Source organism: Fundulus heteroclitus, chromosome 17, assembly GCF_011125445.2.
Source record: "Fundulus heteroclitus isolate FHET01 chromosome 17, MU-UCD_Fhet_4.1, whole genome shotgun sequence".
Classification (NCBI taxonomy): Eukaryota; Metazoa; Chordata; class Actinopteri; order Cyprinodontiformes; family Fundulidae; genus Fundulus; species Fundulus heteroclitus.
The window spans coordinates 25,924,408-25,943,972 of NC_046377.1; the positions used below are offsets into that span (position 1 = coordinate 25,924,408).

The 19,565-nt window shown below is 41.3% G+C and overlaps 1 protein-coding gene across 4 annotated transcripts; it reads left to right on the forward strand.

Moving 5' to 3' along the window:
• The first annotated feature begins 347 nt into the window (after positions 1-347).
• Positions 348-18,311, forward strand: svopl (SVOP-like). Of its 4 annotated transcripts, none has more exons than XM_021323707.2 (16): positions 348-607; positions 3,523-3,650; positions 8,618-8,709; positions 8,786-8,884; positions 10,963-11,034; positions 11,112-11,236; positions 11,318-11,381; positions 11,479-11,604; positions 11,694-11,822; positions 13,759-13,832; positions 14,802-14,998; positions 15,402-15,513; positions 16,072-16,153; positions 17,830-17,919; positions 17,997-18,110; positions 18,211-18,311. In XM_021323707.2, exons 2-16 carry the CDS (start codon positions 3,524-3,526, stop codon positions 18,220-18,222), a joined length of 1,515 nt encoding a protein of 504 aa, XP_021179382.2. In that variant the 5' UTR covers positions 348-607; position 3,523; the 3' UTR covers positions 18,223-18,311. The 4 variants fall into 4 exon arrangements, with proteins under 4 accessions (XP_021179382.2, XP_021179381.2, XP_021179384.2 ...); XM_021323706.2 differs by having other exon boundaries at positions 349-690; XM_021323709.2 differs by lacking the exon at positions 348-607 and adding an exon at positions 744-857.
• Positions 18,312-19,565: the final 1,254 nt, after the last annotated feature.

Here is a 19,565-nt window from a genome sequence, read left to right on the forward strand (position 1 = left end):
GAAGCAGACATTGAAAGTAGAGAGAACTTTGACAAAGTGTTTCTCATGAAAATAAATACTTTCTCTTTAGTCTTAGGTTTACAAAAATCTTGCATATTTATGTAAATAAAAACAAAAACCAATTCACTGAAGCTGAGGAAGAGAGTCTGCTCCAGCTCGACATCTGGAGAAACATCAAGTTATCTTTCCAGGGAAATTATTCTCATGGAGAAAATGTTAACATGTTGCAACCTATTTCCGGGGAAACTGATCACATCTGGAGACTAACTACTCAGTTTGACTTATTTATTCTGCTGCATTACTCAGATGTTAACTGCTTTCAGTCTTTGTAGCTATACAAGTTTAGAACGAGCAGGGCCCAGATTAAAAAGCAGAAGAGAACTGATTCAATTGTTTTCATTTTCAAAGAGCCTCAGAGAAGAAATCTGGCCAGCAACCTCCGCTCCTTGTCTTTCATAAGCTGCTGGATGGGCGTTCATGTCCTCTGTTGTTTGCTTTAATGATCCTCCACACCTGCATGCTTTGGGCGGAACTGGACTCCTCCCAGCCGAGAGCCTCGCTCCCTGAGACCGCAGCCTCGGTGATACTTCCTGAAACACCTGAGCAGGTGAGGCGCAGCAGGTCGTCTGTTTTCTGTGCTGCAATCTGCGGCATGAGCGATAAGGATAGGCGTTAAACTTCATTATCGGGGTAAGTCCGTCCTCCTTCCTAATCAGATCCAATCTGATTTCAACAAGCGCGGTTAATCTCATTTTCACGGCTTTCGAAAGAGCGCACGGGACGGAAATGCTAAACTCCGCTCTCTGACGTCAGCACGTTGAAGCCGGTTGAGCGAAAGAACACCTGAGTCTCCGCAGGTGAGGTCTGTACCCAGATCAGTTTTCCAGACAGCTCACCTCAACAATGCACTGAAACAGCTATTTATTAGATTGGTATTGTATTTAAACATTTGTTGGTTGAACTTCCTGCTTTAACATAGAAAAAAAAATCTGTTGACAAATATACTAAATTTGAACAAAGGTTAATGACATTAACTTCTGAGTTTATGCAGAAGTTAATGCAGCTCGACCTAGCAGGGTCACAGAGGGGCCGGTGTTAGGTCTCCAGTAGTTAACGGCTGAGAGGCAGGGACTTGGAATGGTCGTCAGCCAAAGGCTAAAACTTAACAGCTATATTAAACTTCAAAAAACTTAAATAATGCCTTTTATGAACTGTTGAGCTGTGATAATTAATTGTTGATCAATTACAGGCAAATTCGAGACTGATTGTTGTAATGTGTGGTCTGTGTTAAATTAAAATGTATGACGTCGTCATAGTGTTGGTTATGTGTCCCTCGTTGTCCCTCTCAAAGCATCCTATTGTTCCACATTTGGTTATTTGAGATCTGGTCACCCTACCTGTCTGTAGAAAATGTGTCACCACTAGGTGTTACTAACCTGTCCAGGGTGTACCCCGCCTCTCGCCCAGTGAACGCTGGAAATAGGCACCAGCACCCCCCGCGACCTCATGAGGGATAAAGCGGTTCGGAAAATGGATGGATGGATGGATAGGTGTTACTAGGGTGCTAGCAGACCATTCCCTTTATCCATATATATTTATGTCACATCTATGACATACATAGATAGTGTCTGTATAAATCATCTGGTAGTTTTTCAAAAGCTGCTTTCAACAGCTCTAACAACCTGTAACTTCATGTCTAACAAAGATAATGGCACTTTATAGAAATGTAAACAAAACTCAAATATTAACTACAAATTATACCCTCCCCAAAACCATTAGAGACCAATATAAATTTAATCAGGATGTAATGTATGAAATATTTAGGAGTTTTACTACATAGGGATATCACAAAGATGTTTGTTGTTAATGGTGGAAAACCCTTTTTAGTTAAATTTAAAACTTTAAAAATAATGAAGGAGCAGATTGAAACTGAGGTTCCCATGTCTGTGAGAATACTATGTCTGGTTGTAGGTGGTGTCCTGAAAACGACGTGGTCTACATTGATAACTGGAGAACTTTCTGGGGAAAACCTGGTCTGATCAGGAGAGATGGCCTCCATCCTACTTTGGATGGTGCAGCTCTTCTTTCTAGAAATCTGGCCGGATTTATTAGTTCTCCTAAATGCTGACAACCCAGGGTCCAGACCAGGAAGCAGAGCCGTAGTTTAACACACCTCTCTGCAGCTTCTGTACTGTTACCCACCCATTATCCTATTGAGACGGTGTCTTTCCCACAGCCAAAACTTAACAGATCAAAAACTGATCTAAAAGGAACAAATCATAAAAATCTAATAAAAATCCATACGGCTCACTTTGAACCAAAAAATAAAACAATTAAATGTGGTCTAGACTTTGTTAGTTAATGAAATCCAACCATCCATCCATTTTCTGAGCCACTTAATTCCTATGGGGTTGCGGGGGTTGCTGGTTCCTATCTCCAGCATTTACTGGGCGAGAGGCGGGGTTCACCCTGGACAGGTCGCCAATCTGTCGCAGGGCTAGTTAATGAATTGATTTCTGATAATCAGATTGATTTATTTTGTCTCACAGAAACCTGGCTACAAGAGGACTACATTAGTATAAATGAGTCAACTCCCTCCAATTATTTAAATTTCCACATTCCCAGAGCTACGGGAAGAGGAGGAGGAGTGGCAACCTGATTTAATAATTAGTCCCAGGCCAATTAATAACTACAGTTCTTTTGAACATTTAACCCTCAGTTTCCCTCATCCAAACTGCAAAGCAATAAAACCTCTTCTGTTTGTTCACACTGAGGCTGGTTCTGTTTCTGCTGGAGGTTTTCCTCTCCACTGTCGCTTCACCCGCTCCTGTCCTGTCCTTCTAACGACCGACGAGAGTGGCAGTGGGTCACTGATCTGCATCTGACTGAGAATGCGCCTAGGAGGATGGATCTCCATGTGCTTAGAAACAAAAGCGCTCCAACTGCAGGTTGCTCAGTGTGAGCCTCCAGAACTGACAGAGACTCCTGGATAGATGTCCAAACGTTTTCAGAAACAACTGAACGAAGGTCCGGTCGCCTCCGATTTAAGGCTGTTTGCTGAAAGAGAAGAGAATTAAACAACTGAAGAGAACTGGAAGCACATTTGTGAAATCCAATGGGTCTCAACTTGTTTAAATACCTGGCATGAATTATTATATTATGCAGTTTTTCATTTCCCCATGGGACAAGAAAGGATTTCTTATCTTTTAAGACCAACTTAAAACCGGTACTAAGGAGTTTGGAATTGTCAAATTATTCAAGAGTATTGGGTGGGGATTCATCAAGGTTTTTCTCTAATTTCCACATGGATCATTAGATCTGCACCAAAATTAATATGATCGATCTTCATCCAACCCCACACAGGAATCCACACAACCTCAGCCAATAAATCTCATTTTTATTCTGTACTCTGAGATCAGAAAAACACAGAAACTACAGTGTTAATATTTTTCTGTCTGCTTTTGGCTGGAGCTCTAAGGATGTTTCTGCAGGAGTTACTAAAAGAAAACAATCTGGTTTTAGGATGACTGACTGCATGAGAACTCAGCTGGTGAGCGCCATCCATTTGCAGGAGGTGGAACTACAGGATAAACCTGCAGACAAACCTGCAGACAAGCCACAGAACAACAGCAATGGCAGCAACAACAATGGTGAGTCATTTAAATGCTTCCGGTGTTGGACAGCTATCCCTTGGAGATACGTTTTTTTAATATCACTTGTAGATTACAGGACAAATAATGGTGAAATAAATAAAAACAAAAATTAATTTCAGAAATATAGATTTCTCAAGGGAGAGAAATCTGAGGAGCTGGAGTTCCATATTAGTGATCTAAGAGTACTTAAGAATGACGGTTGCATCCAGTATGGATGGAAAAATTAATGCATCTAGGGAGAAAACATAAACCTAAAAAGCTGTAACCCTTTAATCATTTTTCCACCAAAAAAAAAAAATCCATGATGGAAAAATGATTAAATGTTTTTTTAAAACAAGCACATACATTTTAACAGCCAAATTACATAGAAATGTTCCCATCAAATAGACTCACCATCTAAAAAAGACATAATCTAAAAATATCCGGAATTCACAATGCATTATTTTTTTATAATTTATTTGTGTGTTACTGCTGCAAATAAGTATTTAAACACTGGTGAAAATCACTGAGAGGCTATTCCCTCTCTGAGAGTTGTTGTTCGGGCCCCACCTTGTTGTTGTCGGGTCTGAACTAACCCCCCACCCCACCCCTTTCTCTATCTTGGTTTAAAGCTCAGACTAGCTAGGGTTCTGAAGACCTCTGAACCTAACAAGTATTACCCTGCTTAGACTTCCTATGAGACCTTGTTAGCTAGATAAGTAAGACACGTTCGGTCTACTGACCACCTTCCTCCTAAGGCTACACCCTTTTTCTGTAGACAGATTAGAAACCTAGTAGCCTGAGGCCACCAATTTGTTGTCCACCACCTTAGTTTACGGTGGCTCCTACTCTTATGATGTCCAGATGATATCCCACTCACGAAGGCTCACAGCTTGAGCCTCCGGCCCAACAGCACAGACAGAGAGTCGTCCCTTTGGCTCGAAAAAGAGATGAAGACATGGTGTCAGCCGGGATACTTAAATTGTGAGCTGATCAGCTAGCAGGGGTCTTTCTGGACATCTTCAACCTCTCCCTGCAGCTCTCCACAGTACCTGCCTGTCTGAAATGATCCGTTATCGTGCCTGTCCCCAAGAAACCAACCATCACCAGCCTCAATGACCATCATCCTATTGCTCTGACCCCGTCATCATAAAGAGCTTCCAGAGGATTCTCCTAAAGTTCATCAAGTACGCCATCCCTGCTGGCCTGGACAGCCTGCAGTTCACCTACAGGGAGAACGTCTCCACAGAGGACACTGTCTCATTAGCACTCAGCTCTGTCTCACCTGCAGCAGAACAACACCTGTCAGGATGCTCTTCATGGACTTCAGCATCAGCACGGTGCTCCCAGACATGCTGGCTCTGAAGCTCCACAGCATGGATTCTCCACCTCTCTGCTCCTGGATCAGTGACTTCCTCACCAACAGACCCAGGTGGAGAGGATGGAGAACATCTGCTCCACTGATCCTCAGGAGCACCACAGGGCTGTGTCCTCAGCCCAGCTCTCCTCACCTTTTCACCCAGGATTGTCCTGCTGTCCACCCCACGACACAGTGGAGAAGTTTGTGGACGACACCACTGTAGTGGGTCTGATCTCCACCAATGATGAGTCCCACTACCGGGAGGAGGTCAGCAGTCTGACCCAGTGGAGCTCCAGGAACAACCTGATCCTGAACACCAGTCAGACCAAGGAGGTAATAATAGACTAGAGGAGGTCCAGGAGGACTGAACACCTCCTCTCTACAGCAGGAGGTGGCGGAGGCGTGGACAGCATCAGGTTCCTGGATATTCACGTCTCCTCTGACCTCCTGGACTGTGAACACCTTCCACCTGGTGAAGAAGGCCCAACAACGGCTCCTCTTCCTCAGGAACCTGAAAAGTTCTGGACTTCCCTCTAAGCTGCTAAAGAACTTCTACAGAGCTACAATAGAGAGCGTTTATGTCTCAGCATGACTAAGTATGGGAGCTGCACAGTCCAGGAGAGGAAGGACCTAGCACGGCTGGTGAGAACAGAGCAGGGGGTTGTGGGATGCTGTCTGCAGGATCTAGGCTCAATTTATTCCAGACGCATCTCCACTGATCCCCCACCCACCCAGGCAATGCGCTGTTTGCCCCTTTCCCATCATGTACATATTCAGTAGCATCAAAGCCAGAACTAATAAACAGCTTCTTCTCTAACGCTGTAAGGGCAATCGCCCCCTGATGGGAGACTGCAGTCCAACACTTTAAACAGTGAATAGCAGTTTTCAGTTCTTTCCACAGATTCTTGATTGGATTTAGGTCTGGACATTGATTAGGCCACTCAGCACCTGGATATGTTTATTTGTGAACCATTCATTGTAGATTTTGCTTTATGTTATGGATCATTGTCTTGTTAGAAGATAAATCTCCATCCCAGTCTCAGGTCTTTTGCAGACTCCAACAGGTTTTCTGCTAGAATGCTCCTGTATTTGCTCCATCCCATCAATTTTAACTAGTGTTGCACAGATACCAATACCAGTATCAGACGGGGCTCCGATCCAGCACTAAAATGGTGGTATCGGTATAGGCGAGTACCAACAAATAGGGCACCGATACCTTTTTGATGTTTGTATTTCATCTGAACGCAGCCTTCTCTCTCCCAACTAGTATTATACATGTTATACAAGTTAATGGAAGTTGCACTATTTTGGCATTTGAGAGCTAAAACTCAGGGTTTAAAAGTGATTATTCAATTATTAATGTAATTTTACTGTCTTACTGTTGCACTACTATTATACATGTTATAATTTCACAGATGTTGCACTATTTTGGCCTTTGAGAGCCAAAAGTTTATTCAACTATTGTCACCAACTATTGTCATTCAAGGTAGGCTATAAAAAGTTCTACTACCCTAAGTAGTATGCAGTTCTTCATATATACACACACACACACATCAATTTCAAACAGATTGTATCGGTATCCATAAATACTGCACTGCTAGGTATCGGGTATAGGGGCCAACACTAATTTTAACCATCTTCCCTGTCCCTGCAGAAGAAAAGCAGGCCCAGCCCATGATGCTGCCACCACTGTGTTTGACAGTGGGTATGGTGTGTTCAGGTTGATGAGCTGTGCTGCTTTTATGCCAAACATAACGTTTTGCATTGTTGCCAAAAAGTTAGATTTTGGTTTCATCTCACCAGAGCACCTTCTTCCATGTTTGGTGTGTCTTCCCGTTTGTGGCTTGTGGCAAACTTTAAACAAGACTTTGATGTATATCTTTTAGAAAGGGCTTTCTTCTTGCCACTCTTCTATAAAGGCCAGATTTGTGCAGTATACGACTGATTGTTATGCTATAGACAGAGTCTCCAACCTCAGCTGTTGATCTCTGCAGTTCATCCACAGTGATCATGGGCCTCTTGGCTGCATCTCTTCTCCTTGTATGAGCTGGAGGTTCAGAGGGACGGCCAGGTCTTCGTAGATTTGCAGTGGTCCGATACTCCTTCCATTTAAATATTATCGCTTGCACAGTGCTCCTTTGGATATTTAAAGCTTGGAAAATCTTTATATATTCAAATCTGGTTTTATACTTCTCCACAACAGTATCTCAGACCTGCCTGGTGTGTTCCTTGTTCTTTATGATGCTCTCTGCGCTTTAAATTGACCTCTGAGACTATCACAGAGCAGGTGCATTCATAAGGAGACTTGATTACATACAGGTGGATTCTACTTATCATCATCATTGGATCATTCAGAGATCCTCACTGAACTTCTGGAGAGAGTTTGCTGCACTGAAAGTAAAGCGGCCGATTAGTTTTGCACGCCTCACTTTTCAGTTTTTTCTTTCTGAAAAAGTTTAAAATATCACATAAATTTTGTTCCACTTCATGATTGTTCGTTCTTCACAAAAAAATTACAGTTCTATATCTTTATGTTTAAAGCCTGAAAAGGGGACAAAAGGTTGAAAAATTTCAAGGGGGCGAATACTTTCAGAAGGGTTATCTATCTATCTATCTATCTATCTATCTATCTATCTATCTATCTATCTATCTATCTATCTATCTATCTATCTATCTATCTATCTATCTATCTATCTATCTATCTATCTATCTATCTATCTATCTATCTATCTATCTATCTATCTATCTATCTATCTATCTATCTATCTATCTATCTATCTATCTATCTATCTATCTATCTATCTAACCGTGAATGTACATATGACATCTACCTACTCCGATTTCTTTTGTATTTCTATTCTTATTTTTTCTCATATTCTTTTTGATCCACTGTATATATGAAGATACACTGTATATAACTGATGCACATTTTCCTACCTCTGGCACCTTCTTCTGACTATTGACTATTGAGCAGATGGGACAAGTGAAGTTCTCCAACGTGAGATCAATAAAGTCTATCTTATCTTATCTCATCTGCAGGGTATTTCTGCAATACTGAAGATATTAAAAGGGGGAAAGACTCTTTAAAGTTTGATACAGCATTATCCAATAAAGATCTACTATAATGAAACCCTCTTTTGGGGGAGGAGAACTCAGTTAGATTAAACTCAAATGTTGATAAAAAATGATCAGATAGGACAGGGTTGTGGAGAAATACTGTTAATTCTTCACAATCAATGCCATATGTCAGCACAAGGTCTAAAGTATGGAGCCAAGAGAGCATCGACAAAAGTTTGCAAGAGTTTTGCAAACTTTGAGGATCTTTGGTTTAGATGAGCTCCTCCCAATAAATCTTCCTCAGGAAAACAAAACTTGTCATAATTATTTGGGTCAATTTCCTCTGTTAATCCAGACCTAATCTCTGTTTTTGTGGTTAAGATCAAACAAAAACTCGAAAACAGCACAAAAAAGTCTTATTCTAACAGCCTTTGGTAGAACGAGAAATTACAGAAATGACAGAACATGATTTCTTTCGTCCACCTGACAAATTGTGCAGGTTGTTTTTTCTGATGGTCTGGATATTATTATCTGACTAATTGGATTTTTTTTATGATTTTCCATGCAGTAGATGAGAAGTTCACTGTGGAGCAAGCTGTGGAAAAGATTGGATTTGGACGCTTTCACATCCTGCTGTTTGTCATCATGGGCAGTGCAAATGTGAGTTTAGGTCTGCGACGTAGCAGAAATGCTTCAGTGAAGGCGTGACACCTGTTGACACTGATACTGTGTGCAGATTGTGGAAGCCATGGAGATTATGCTCTTAGCCGTGGTTTCTCCAGAGATTCGATGTGAGTGGCGTTTGGAGGACTGGCAGGTTGCTCTTGTCTCTACGGTGAGTTTCTGTCCTCCATGTTGAATCATACATAAACTCACTACTGTGTCACATATAATGTTATAAAATCCAGGAATACTCAGTTTATTTGAGATAATTTTGAAGGTGAGCTTCATTAGTGTGCAGAGACTTGTGGAATAAATGTGAAGGAAGAGTAAAAAATGGCAGCCAGGTTCCACATTAGTCCCGCCTACTTGCTGACACTGTTATCTCACAAACTTTAGTCAGTCCAGAACTCGTTCCAATCTGTGGTTTGACTTGAAGATCACTGTTCCCAAGTGAAAAGTACTATAATGAGGTCGACACACAGGCAAGGCAAGGCAAATTTATTTATATAGCACAATTCAGTACAAAGACAATGGAAAGTGCTTTACATGATTAAAATATAGCAAAATAAAACAGAATAAAAGCAAGTAGGAATAAAATGTAGATAGAAAATAGAACATGAAAAAAAACACTAGTGGTGTTTCTGTTAACTAGAACAGTTGAAGGCAATCCTAAACAAATGTTTTTAATCTTGATTTAAAGGAACTCAGGCTTTCCGCACCTTTACAGTTTTCTGGGAGTTTGTTCCAGATAAGTGGAGCATAGGAACTAAATGCTGCTTCTCCATGTCTGGTTCTGGTTCTGGTTCTGGTTCTGCAGAGCAGGCTGGAGCCAGAAGACCTGAGTGGTCTGGAGGGTTGATGCCCTGATAACAAGTCTGTGATGTATTTAGGTGCTAATTCAGGGATTTAAAGACTAACAGAAGGATTTTAAAGTCTATTCTCTGAGATCCAGGGAGCCAGTGTAAGGACTTTAGAACTGGGGTTATGTGCTCTACTTTCTTAGTCTTAGTGAGGACGCGGGCAGCAGCGTTCTGGATCAGCTGCAGCGTTCTGATCCACTTTTTAGGCAGACCTGTGAAAACACCGTTGCAGTAATCAATTCTACTAAATATAAACGCATGGATTAGTTTTTCCAGATCCTGCTGAGACATCAGTCCTTTAATCCTAGAAATGTTCCTCAGGTGATAGAAAGCCGACCTTGTAACTGTCTTTAGATGCTTTTGAAGGTTCAGGTCTGAGTCCATCACTACTCCCAGATTTCTGGCCTGATCAGTGGTTCCTAGCTGAAGCGACTGAAGCTGTGTGCTAACCTTTGATCTCTCCCCTATTGGTCCAAAGATTATTACTTCAGTTTTGTTTTTATTCAACTGAAGAAAATTTTGGCACATCCACGTATTGATTTCTTCTAGGCATTTACTCAGTGCCTGAACTGGTTCATAGTCACCTGGTGACATGGTGATGTAAAGCTGTGTGTCGTCTGCATAGTTATGGTAGCTGATGTTGTTGTTTTTTATTATCTGAGCTAAAGGGAGCATGTAGATATTGAAAAGGAGGGGACCTACAATGGACCCTTGGGGAACCCCACATGTGATTTTTGTAATCTCTGATGTAAAGTTACCTACTGATACAAAAAATTCCCTGTCCTTTAAGTAGGATTTAAACCAGTTGAGAGCTGTACCAGAGAGGCCGACTCCAGGCGTTCTAACAGAATGGAGTGATCAACAGTATCAAATGCTGCACTGAGTCCAATAGAACCAGCACGGTGGTTCTTCCACAGTCTGTATTTCTATGGATGTCATTAAACACCTTGATCAGGGCGGTCTCTGTACTGTGGTGAGGAAACCAGACTGGAAAACGTCAAAGCGGCTGGTCGTTGTTAAGAAGGTGTTTAATTGTGGAAACACAGCTTTTTCAATAATCTTACTGATAAAGGAGGTTTGAGATGGGCCTGTAGTTCTGGAGTAGTAGTTTGTCTACATCGTTCCCTCTCCGTTCATTTCCTATGGAATTTGTGCGATAAGGTGTCGCCTGCCTACCTCCAGCCAAGCAACCAGTCAAATCTGTGCATGTGAAATTTCAAGCTTGTACACGTAGACGTGCAACCAGTGTGTGGGTGTGTTTGGCCCATGGTTATGAAAGAGCCAATCCTGCCCACTGCCAGACTGATGACTGAATAAAATGTTTAAACGTCTACAAATGGCCAGATTTGTGAGCAATGTCTGACTGACCGACATTTTGAATTCTCCTCAGATGGTGTTTGTTGGCTTCATGGTTTGTGGAGTCGTGGCAGGTTACATCGCTGACAGATATGGACGCTGGAAGGTAGGAAATGGCTATTTTTACCGTGGCGCCCACTGTTCCCTTGTCTGCTTCTTTTTGGCTCCATGTGTTTCATTCAGGTGGTGTTCGGAGGTTATGTGTGGAGCGCTTATTTTTCTCTGCTCACATCGTTTGCTCCCACATACGGCTGGTTCATCTTCCTGCGCAGCATGGTGGGCTGCGGCGTTGCAGGGGTGTCACAGGGGTCAGCTCACACCTAGCAGCACTATACTAAAAAATGCTGCCTACTGACTGGCTGAACATCCATGGTTTGTTTGCGGCTTAGGTTTGTGTTGAAGACAGAGTTCATCCCGGCCAAGTATCGAGCCTATCTGCTGCCTCTGGGCACGGTGAGTTATTTACTCCCAACCATTTACCAAAAAAGCTTCTATCTTTCTCAGTTCTCAAATGAAAACCACAGAAGAGTTCACACTTTCTGTTTTCTAGATCTTCTGGATGACTGGCTCCATACTGATCATCCTCCTTGGGATGCTGGTGGTTCCCACAATGGGCTGGAGATGGATGATCCGACTGTCTATCACGCCAAGTATCATCCTCATCTTCCTCTTCAAGGTGCAGGACATGCTCTGTGTCTTTGTCTCTGTTGTGTCAATGCTTAAGAGAAAGCTTCTCACATCTCTGTTTGAACTGATGCTCCCCAGTTTATTCCTGAGTCGGCCCGTTACAACGTGTCAGCAGGGAAGGTTGATGCTGCTGTTAAAACGCTGCAGAAGATCGCCAGAATGAACCGAGCGTCTCTTCCTCCAGGGAGGCTGGCGGAACCCATTCTGGTATTTTAAGTCATAGTTTAGTCAGAAGTTGTTCCTGTTTTATCTTTACAGAGTTACATAGAAAAAAAGTCATTAGAGTTGTGACTGTCGGGTCTTTATTTTTTTGTTTTTGTCTAAGAGTGCTTCATATGATTGCTGATGTAAAGAGTTGTAATGCACAGTGTGACCTGACAATGCTGTTAAAAGACACAAACACAAGGTTCATGATGCTGATAAGGAGAGAAGATGAGTGTGTCTTTCAATCCATTGCTTTTCTTCTGCATTAATAAGGTGTTGGGGGGGGGGGGTTGCTGGTGTTCTCAAGCTCGAATATAGTGTTTGTTCCTTATAGAAAGTGTAAATCTTTCCCTCTTCGTAGTTGGAAGTGGCTGAAAACACTTCAAAGGGAAGTGTCCAACAACAAGGATGGGCTTTCGTCATCTCATTTATCATTATCATGAAAACAATATTCTAAATTGTTCATCATTAACTTCATCTAACAGTTTTTGTGAACCCCATACCGATTCTTAATCTTTTGTTTTCTGCTGCTGGTTCCACAAGAACATCAATGACTGCCCTGTCTGCTTCAAAACACGTTTCAATTCTGCCACTGTCACGTTCAGTTACATTTAAAGTCTATTCTAGTGACATATTAGACAAAAGTTGAAAGGATGATTTGAGCACTGGCGTTCTTTTAATAGCAAACTCTGCACGCATATAGACTAAAGGAGAGATAACTTCTCTTGCCTTCTATGTATAAGAATTTATTAACAGAAATAAAATGTCTAGGGAACACCATTTTAAAATGCGTTTTACCTGTATTATCAATATATTTAAATAAAAAAATCTTCACTAATAGCCTAGTGAAACTTAACTAAACTACTAAGCAAAATTAAAATTAAAGGAACTAAGGAACTATGTGTACACGAAAATGACAAAAAAAAGTTGACAATATCATCGCACGAATGATTCAGTGAATCTTGGGTTCACTGAAGATCTAACTTAGAGAGCTGGAAATCTTAAAGAATTTACAGTGAGGTTAAATTAGCTGAACTAATTTAAAACAATACGGTGTGTGCTCAACCCATACATAATGCAAGCACTGAATTAGATTTACAACATTTGAAGAAATAACATTTTGAAGAATGATTTGCTAAAAAATCAATAATGTTTAGGACACTTGATTTTTAAGTCAGAACGCTGGAGATAGGCACCAGCAACCCCCCGTGACCCCATGAGGGATTAAGCGGTTTGGAAAATGGATGGATGGATTTTTAAGTCATGTAATTATTTCTCCCAAATTAATTAAGCCTTAATTGGATCATTCCTGACTGTAGAGGGCGCTGTAAGGATGAGGGCTGGGAGCTGAGTTAGGGCACATCCAGGTTACGTGACCATTAGCTTGATAGCTTGGTCTTAAGTTACACAGAACACCATTGAATCAACAGTTTTTCCTATTAATTATGCACTAATGCTCCTAGAACTACCGGTCAACGGGGGAGCAAACAAAACCAAGCATTATGTTTAAGCAAACCATAATGATGTTTAACTAGTGTTAGTAGCAAGGCAGTTAACGGCTACTAGAGGCAGCTAATGCTATCGGATGGTCGGAGCTTATTTAAACAAAACCTTTAGATGTTTTTGTTGAAGTGAGCAGACTGGAAAACACAACCATAAATGTCCCTTCAGTGTTGAGAAACCTTTATGGAAATAATGTTTATTAAAACACAACCCGCACTTAGCTGGGTTCCAGCCTGTGCACATATTGGGGGGTCTCTGAACTCCATGCAGGTTCACAGTCACTCCGTCTCCCCTGTGCAGTCCCTCCTGGCTGGAGTGGTTCATTCTTTGTAGAACATAAAAGCCACATTGTGTTGACTGCTGATTTTAAAGTCACAGCACAGTTAAAAGAAAATAAGTCTAATTTATGGCAACTTTCTGTTTCTGCCTTTCTCAGAGGGAACGTGGCAGCTGGAGAATTCTGCTCAGTCCATCTTACAGGAGGACATCTCTGCTGCTCTGGTACACATGGTAATGTTCAGTGACTCTACTTTTTTCTTACTTCAATCCAGAACTATTCAATTAAATAAAATTGTATTTATATAGCGCCAATTCATGAAACATGTCATCTCAAGGCTCTTTCCAAAGTCAAAATTCAATCAGATCCTCCAGGTTGGTGAGAAAGTTTCCTCTCTAAGGAAACCCAGCAGGTTGCATCAAGTCTCTCCAAGCAGCATTCACTCCTCCTGAAAGAGCGTAGAGCCACAGTGGACAGTCGTCTGCATTGTTGATGGCTTTGCAGCAATCCCTCATACTGAGCATGCATGAAGCGACAGTGGAGAGGAAAACTCCCCTTTAACTAGCCCAGCAGTATTACAATCAAGACAAAGGCAAGGCAGGTTTAGCTAAACACCACACCGATCAGCCTCAGAGCTATTTTTCATCTCTCTCTCTCAATCACTCACTCACTAACTCACTCACACACTCTCTCTCTCTCTCTCTCTCTCTCTCTGTCTGTGGATTATTTTATCCCTTAAGATAGCAATGTAACACATTCTTGCATTTACATTAATTATATTTTATGTACATTGATTTCTTTAAATTTTTACTGCACTGTCTCACACATTTCTTCAAAGTTAACACCACACAGTAATGCTTCATAGTAGCAGGGGCCAAAACAAAGGTTGGGCTTAAAGCTTGCGCTTTACGGGCTCTGTTGAACACCAAAAGCGGTATGGTGGAGCGGATCTCCGGCAGGATGAGTAGAGTGGTCCGGGTGGACAGAGCCTTGGAAACATCCCATTTGAGAGGTTGGGTTTATAGTCGCCGTCACTCGCCCTTCTAAGGCACAGCAAGATCTTTAGGGTTTCAGGCAGGGGAAACACAGAGGGTCCAAAAACAGTACTGCCAGGCCTTCAAATAAAAATGCTGATATTTTGAGTATAAATTTGTTCTTTTTCTGGGTGTTGGTTCAGGATCTATTTTCTGTTTCATCTGCAGGTTTGTTGCATCCTTCGCGTACTACGGCTCAGTGCTGAGCAGTTCAGAGCTACTGGAGAAGAACCTGTTGTGTGTTATTAACGCCGACAAAGAGCATCAGGTCAAACACCGTCATGAGAGCGGACTCTGTTACTGCATCCCCTTTGCAAACAGCGACTATCAGACTCTACTCATAAGCTCCCTGGGAGAGGTTGCTTGTGAGTCCATGACTGCAAATTTGAATCTTTCAAACAACTTAGGTTCATGCGTCTTCAACTGAGCCGAGGAGCCGTTTTCTAATATAATACAAGCAAACTCTGTGTTGTACTTTTAATATCACCACTTTTAAATTTTATCACATCCTGTGGTAGATCAGTAGATGCAAAACACCAGAGATGTTAAACAGATTATTTTATCATCTAATGATGAATAGAAAGTAGTTTATATTTCTTCTATTCATTAGAAGCAACATTTGGCTCAAAGCTACTCGACAACGTTTCTTGTTAAACTTCAGGACTGGTTGGTTGACCGTAAACTTTTACTCTGCCATATCTGTCCGGATGATGATGTATGATGTCCTGCACCAGGTTGGGTTTGTGATTTTCTTCTCTGTCCTCCCAGTGGTTCCATTAAACATTGTTCTACTCAATGTGTTTGGACGGAAGATAAGCCTTGTGGTGCTCCAGCTGTTAACAGCTGTTATGTTCATGATGGTCAACATCTGCACGACAATGTAAGGACAACACTGACTCTTCTCCTTCGACAGCTTAGCATCAACAGCTACAGTGTGATTGGTTCAGGTGTTCTGCTTTTTTAGATCCCAGAAATCTGTATATGAACTTACACACCAATGCTTACAGCAGATACTCAGTTGAATAACTTTCCACTCAGACGTGTTTAGTTTTCTCAACAACCTCCAATGAGATGATACTACACTGCTCCATGCATGGTATTTTTAGAAGATAAGAGAATAGAATAGAACCAAAAAGGAAGAAATTACACCACAATATCCAGCCAGTTTATGTCAAATACAGCAATACAGTCTCAAGAACCTGGTGTTCACCTCCTAGTAGATCCAGTGGGTAGGTGCAGTTCAGTGAACCAGGAGGTATGAATTTGACTTTATAAAGACCAGGTATAAAAACCCTTTTAGGTGGGTTGAGAATAGTTTTTTAGTCAAAAACACAGTTTCAGCTGAGACTGATTCATCAGATTATGTGCTTCAACTAATACCATACTTTTTAGGTCTTCTGCTGGCCCACCCTCTTCTCTGCCTTTTTATTTACTTCAGGTTTGGCTTCACTGTGCTGCTCTTCCTGCTCCGGTCTCTGGTCTCCATGAACTTTAACGTGGTTTACATCTACACAGCTGAGGTAAGTAATATCTCCACAGGTTTTTACCAGATACCTGCATACTTATCTCCCTAGCTCCTTGTGCCACAGTTGTCCCAGATACACAAATATACATAACTTTTTGTATTCTTTTCATGAATCTTGGGTTTTTCTGGACTCTGTTATTTTTCCTTTGCACTATTTCTTGACACAGTTTGTACTTTAAAGAACAAACTTCCTGACAGTCATTCGCTTTATTGATGGAGCTTTTTTGCTATTGCCAGTAGCTCCAGGTTTATCACAAACGATGTCATGCTCCCTGGGTACTATTTGTACTTATTCTTTATGTTCCAGGGACTGTGCACCTTTTAGTGCTGTTTTCTGTCTGCCGTATCATTGTTCTCCCTCTGCTCCACTTTCACTGCTATCACCTGTGTGCACAAATCATCCGATTGACTCCACCTGGTCATCCTGCTTTCTCTCTTCCACTCCTGCAGTATTTAAATGCTTTGGTTTCATTTTCTTGTCATTGGTTTCCACTGTTTGCAGCCTCTGGTTGGTTCTCAACCCGTGCTCTCCCTCCTTCTCTCCCTATATTGAAAAATGCTGTACATTTTTGAGTTTCCTTTGGTCTTGACTGCATCTGCATTTGGGTCCTCACTCTACCAAACATGAAAAATTATTTTCAACTGCATTGTGGGAATTTGATGAACATGGTGGTTCTGTGGATAACTCCGTTCCTCAGAGCTGGCATGACGTGGTGGAGGGTCGATTGGCATGATTGGTCAGCCAGCCCCTTCTGAGATTGCTTTTAGGATTCAGAGTGAACAACAACAACAACAACAACAACAATAATAATAATAATAATAATAATAATAATAATAATAATTATTATTATTATTATTATTATTATTATTATTATTATATAATCATAATAAAAGACTGACAGAAGCAGGCCTGCCAGGCAATCACACCACAATTGCCTCTGCCTCCCATTCTACTTTTAGAGACTCTAGGAACCACCAGCAGACCTGCAGTCTGAGAGCGAAGTGCTCTGTTAGGAACATACGGGGTAATCAGAGCTCTGATATATGATGGAGCTTGATTATTAAGGGCTTTATACGTTAGAAGGAGACTTTTAAATTCTATTCTTGATTTAACAGGAAGCCAGTGAAGGGAAGCTAAAACAGGAGAAATATGATCCCTCTGGTTGATTTTCATCAGAACTCTTGCTGCAGCATTTTGGATCAGCTGAAGGCTTTGAACTGCATTTTGTGGACTTCCTGATAGTAAAGAATTACAATAGTCCAGCCTTGAAGTAACAAATGCATGAGTAGTTTTTCAGCATCACTCCTGGACAGAATGTTTCTAATTTTGGCAAAATTCCTGAGGTGAAAAAAGGAAATTCTGGAAATCTGTTTAATACGAGATTGAAACTCCACATTACAGTTCCTCTAAATGATGTACATTTAATCCTAAAACTTAAATCAAATTCCTTGTTTGTACAAATAATTCTGGACAATAATTCTGATTCTGATTTTTTTTCTCTGATTCCGAAAAGGATGTACACCATGCTTACGCACCCTTTGTTCATGAGGACCAGGTTCTGCCAGGGTTTGAATAGCCCCTTGTCTCCATAGAAGGGTGTTCTTTTAAAATAACATTTTAGTCAGTTGTAGGATTCATTAGATTGTGTTTCCTGATGTTTTTCATCTAAGGTGTACCCAACAGTGGCACGATCTCTTGGGATGGGTTTCTGCACCTCGTTCAGTCGGATCGGGGGAATGATTGCTCCATTTATTGCACAGGTACGTTCAATGTTCAAGTGAAAAACTGCATTTTCTGATTGTTGTCTCTGTACCTCATTGGTCTGTGTGTACTTCAGGTGCTCATGTCTCAGTCTGTGATTCAAGCTCTCACTCCATTTGCCGTTGCCTGTGTCATCTGTGCACTGGGAAACTTCCTGTTACCAATAGAAACCAGAGGACGAGCCCTGCTGGTGAGAAATGTGGTCCTTTTAGAAAAGTCAATTTTACAATGTCATACTTGGCTGTCCCAGTTTGACAAAAAATAATTTCAACTTCTTCTTTATTTTTCAGCAAACCTCCTAAAGATTTCCCTTTAGATCATCCATTAGTCAATTTTTATCTGTATTTGCAATCATAAATATATTAAAGATGTCAGTTTCAGTGTTTCCGGACTTACAAGTCTCAAGTCTGTTTTAATATAAATACCCTAAAGGCTGGTCCGCAAGGCGGGATTTTTAGCCCAGGCGCCGATTCTCGGCGTGGCTCTTAAGATGATCTTAAGAGATACTCCTGCTGTGTGATGTGTTAAGAGTGATCGGGTCCCTTCTGTGGAATTAAACATGTTGCTCCGTTATCCTAGCTTGTGTGGTGTCCCCTGAGGACAAACAAGCAGGCAGCCTGTTGAATGTAACGTGTAGCCAATTCGAAAGGGAGGTGAGGGAGACCCAAGTCAAAAAAATAAATACAGCTCACCTACACATCATAGTGCTGCAAATGTAGAGCCTCCTGTTCACGCTGTCTTCATTATCTTAACCAACAGCTTGTCTTTTGTAAGTTTTTTTTTTTCGCTCTAAAAATTAAATTATTGCTATTATTATTCCTCGTCATCCATGTTTACTTACTCTAAACTCCTATTTGAACTACACACTGTAGGAGCAAACCTGTTGTATCTATTCAACTCAATTTTATTTATATAGCGCCAATTCATGAAACATGTCATCTCGAGGCACTTTACAAAGTCACGTATCTATGATTTTTTTTAATCATTCTGTGTCTCTCAGGCTTTGAAAATCGGTCGAAGATTTTAAAATCTTGCAGTGTAAACCAACCTTAAATAAAGGTGATGAAAGAACAGGTGAAAATTCTGTAGATGCCCATTCAGACGTTGTTGTGGCTCAGAGCCAGAGATGAATATTACCACTGGATGGATGAGACAGTAACAGCCCTGGGTTTCAGACTGTGGAACTAACACTATCAGGACAACCTTGAGACCAGAGCATTACAACTTGAACCCTTCCTGGGTCCTATAAAGCTTTCCTTCTATGTAAATTGCTCTATTTTCTCATAGCCAAATGCAGGGATCGCACTAGGGAGAACTCACATTAGGTCCTGCTAGCTGGCAGGTGGACACTTTTACTTAGATCAAAGTTAAGTAGCATCTGTTTCTTAGAAAATCAACAACCAAAGGCAGACAGCCTAAACGGAAACAAAGGAAGCAGCAATCATCATCATCATCATCATCATCCTCCTCCATCTGCAGCAGCCCGGACTTGCTAACTTCCCCAAAACGACTCAGCTAAGCACCGACATAAGTCAACGTCTATTCGGAAAACATCTATCATCAGAACGGCATACCTTGAGGTTTGGCAGAAAAGTAGAAAAGTTAGTTTGGGATAAAGTAACTCTTTTATGAGTTTTTATTGTGT

Bases quoted from the DNA above. Each gene is read 5' to 3' on its own strand.
- svopl (XM_021323707.2), top strand. From the start codon at position 3,524: ATGACTGACTGCATGAGAACTCAGCTGGTGAGCGCCATCCATTTGCAG. The intron at 8,710-8,785 runs GTGAGTTTAGGT...TACTGTGTGCAG, and splicing joins TCATCATGGGCAGTGCAAAT to ATTGTGGAAGCCATGGAGAT. The intron at 11,035-11,111 runs GTAGGAAATGGC...TGTTTCATTCAG, and splicing joins ACAGATATGGACGCTGGAAG to GTGGTGTTCGGAGGTTATGT.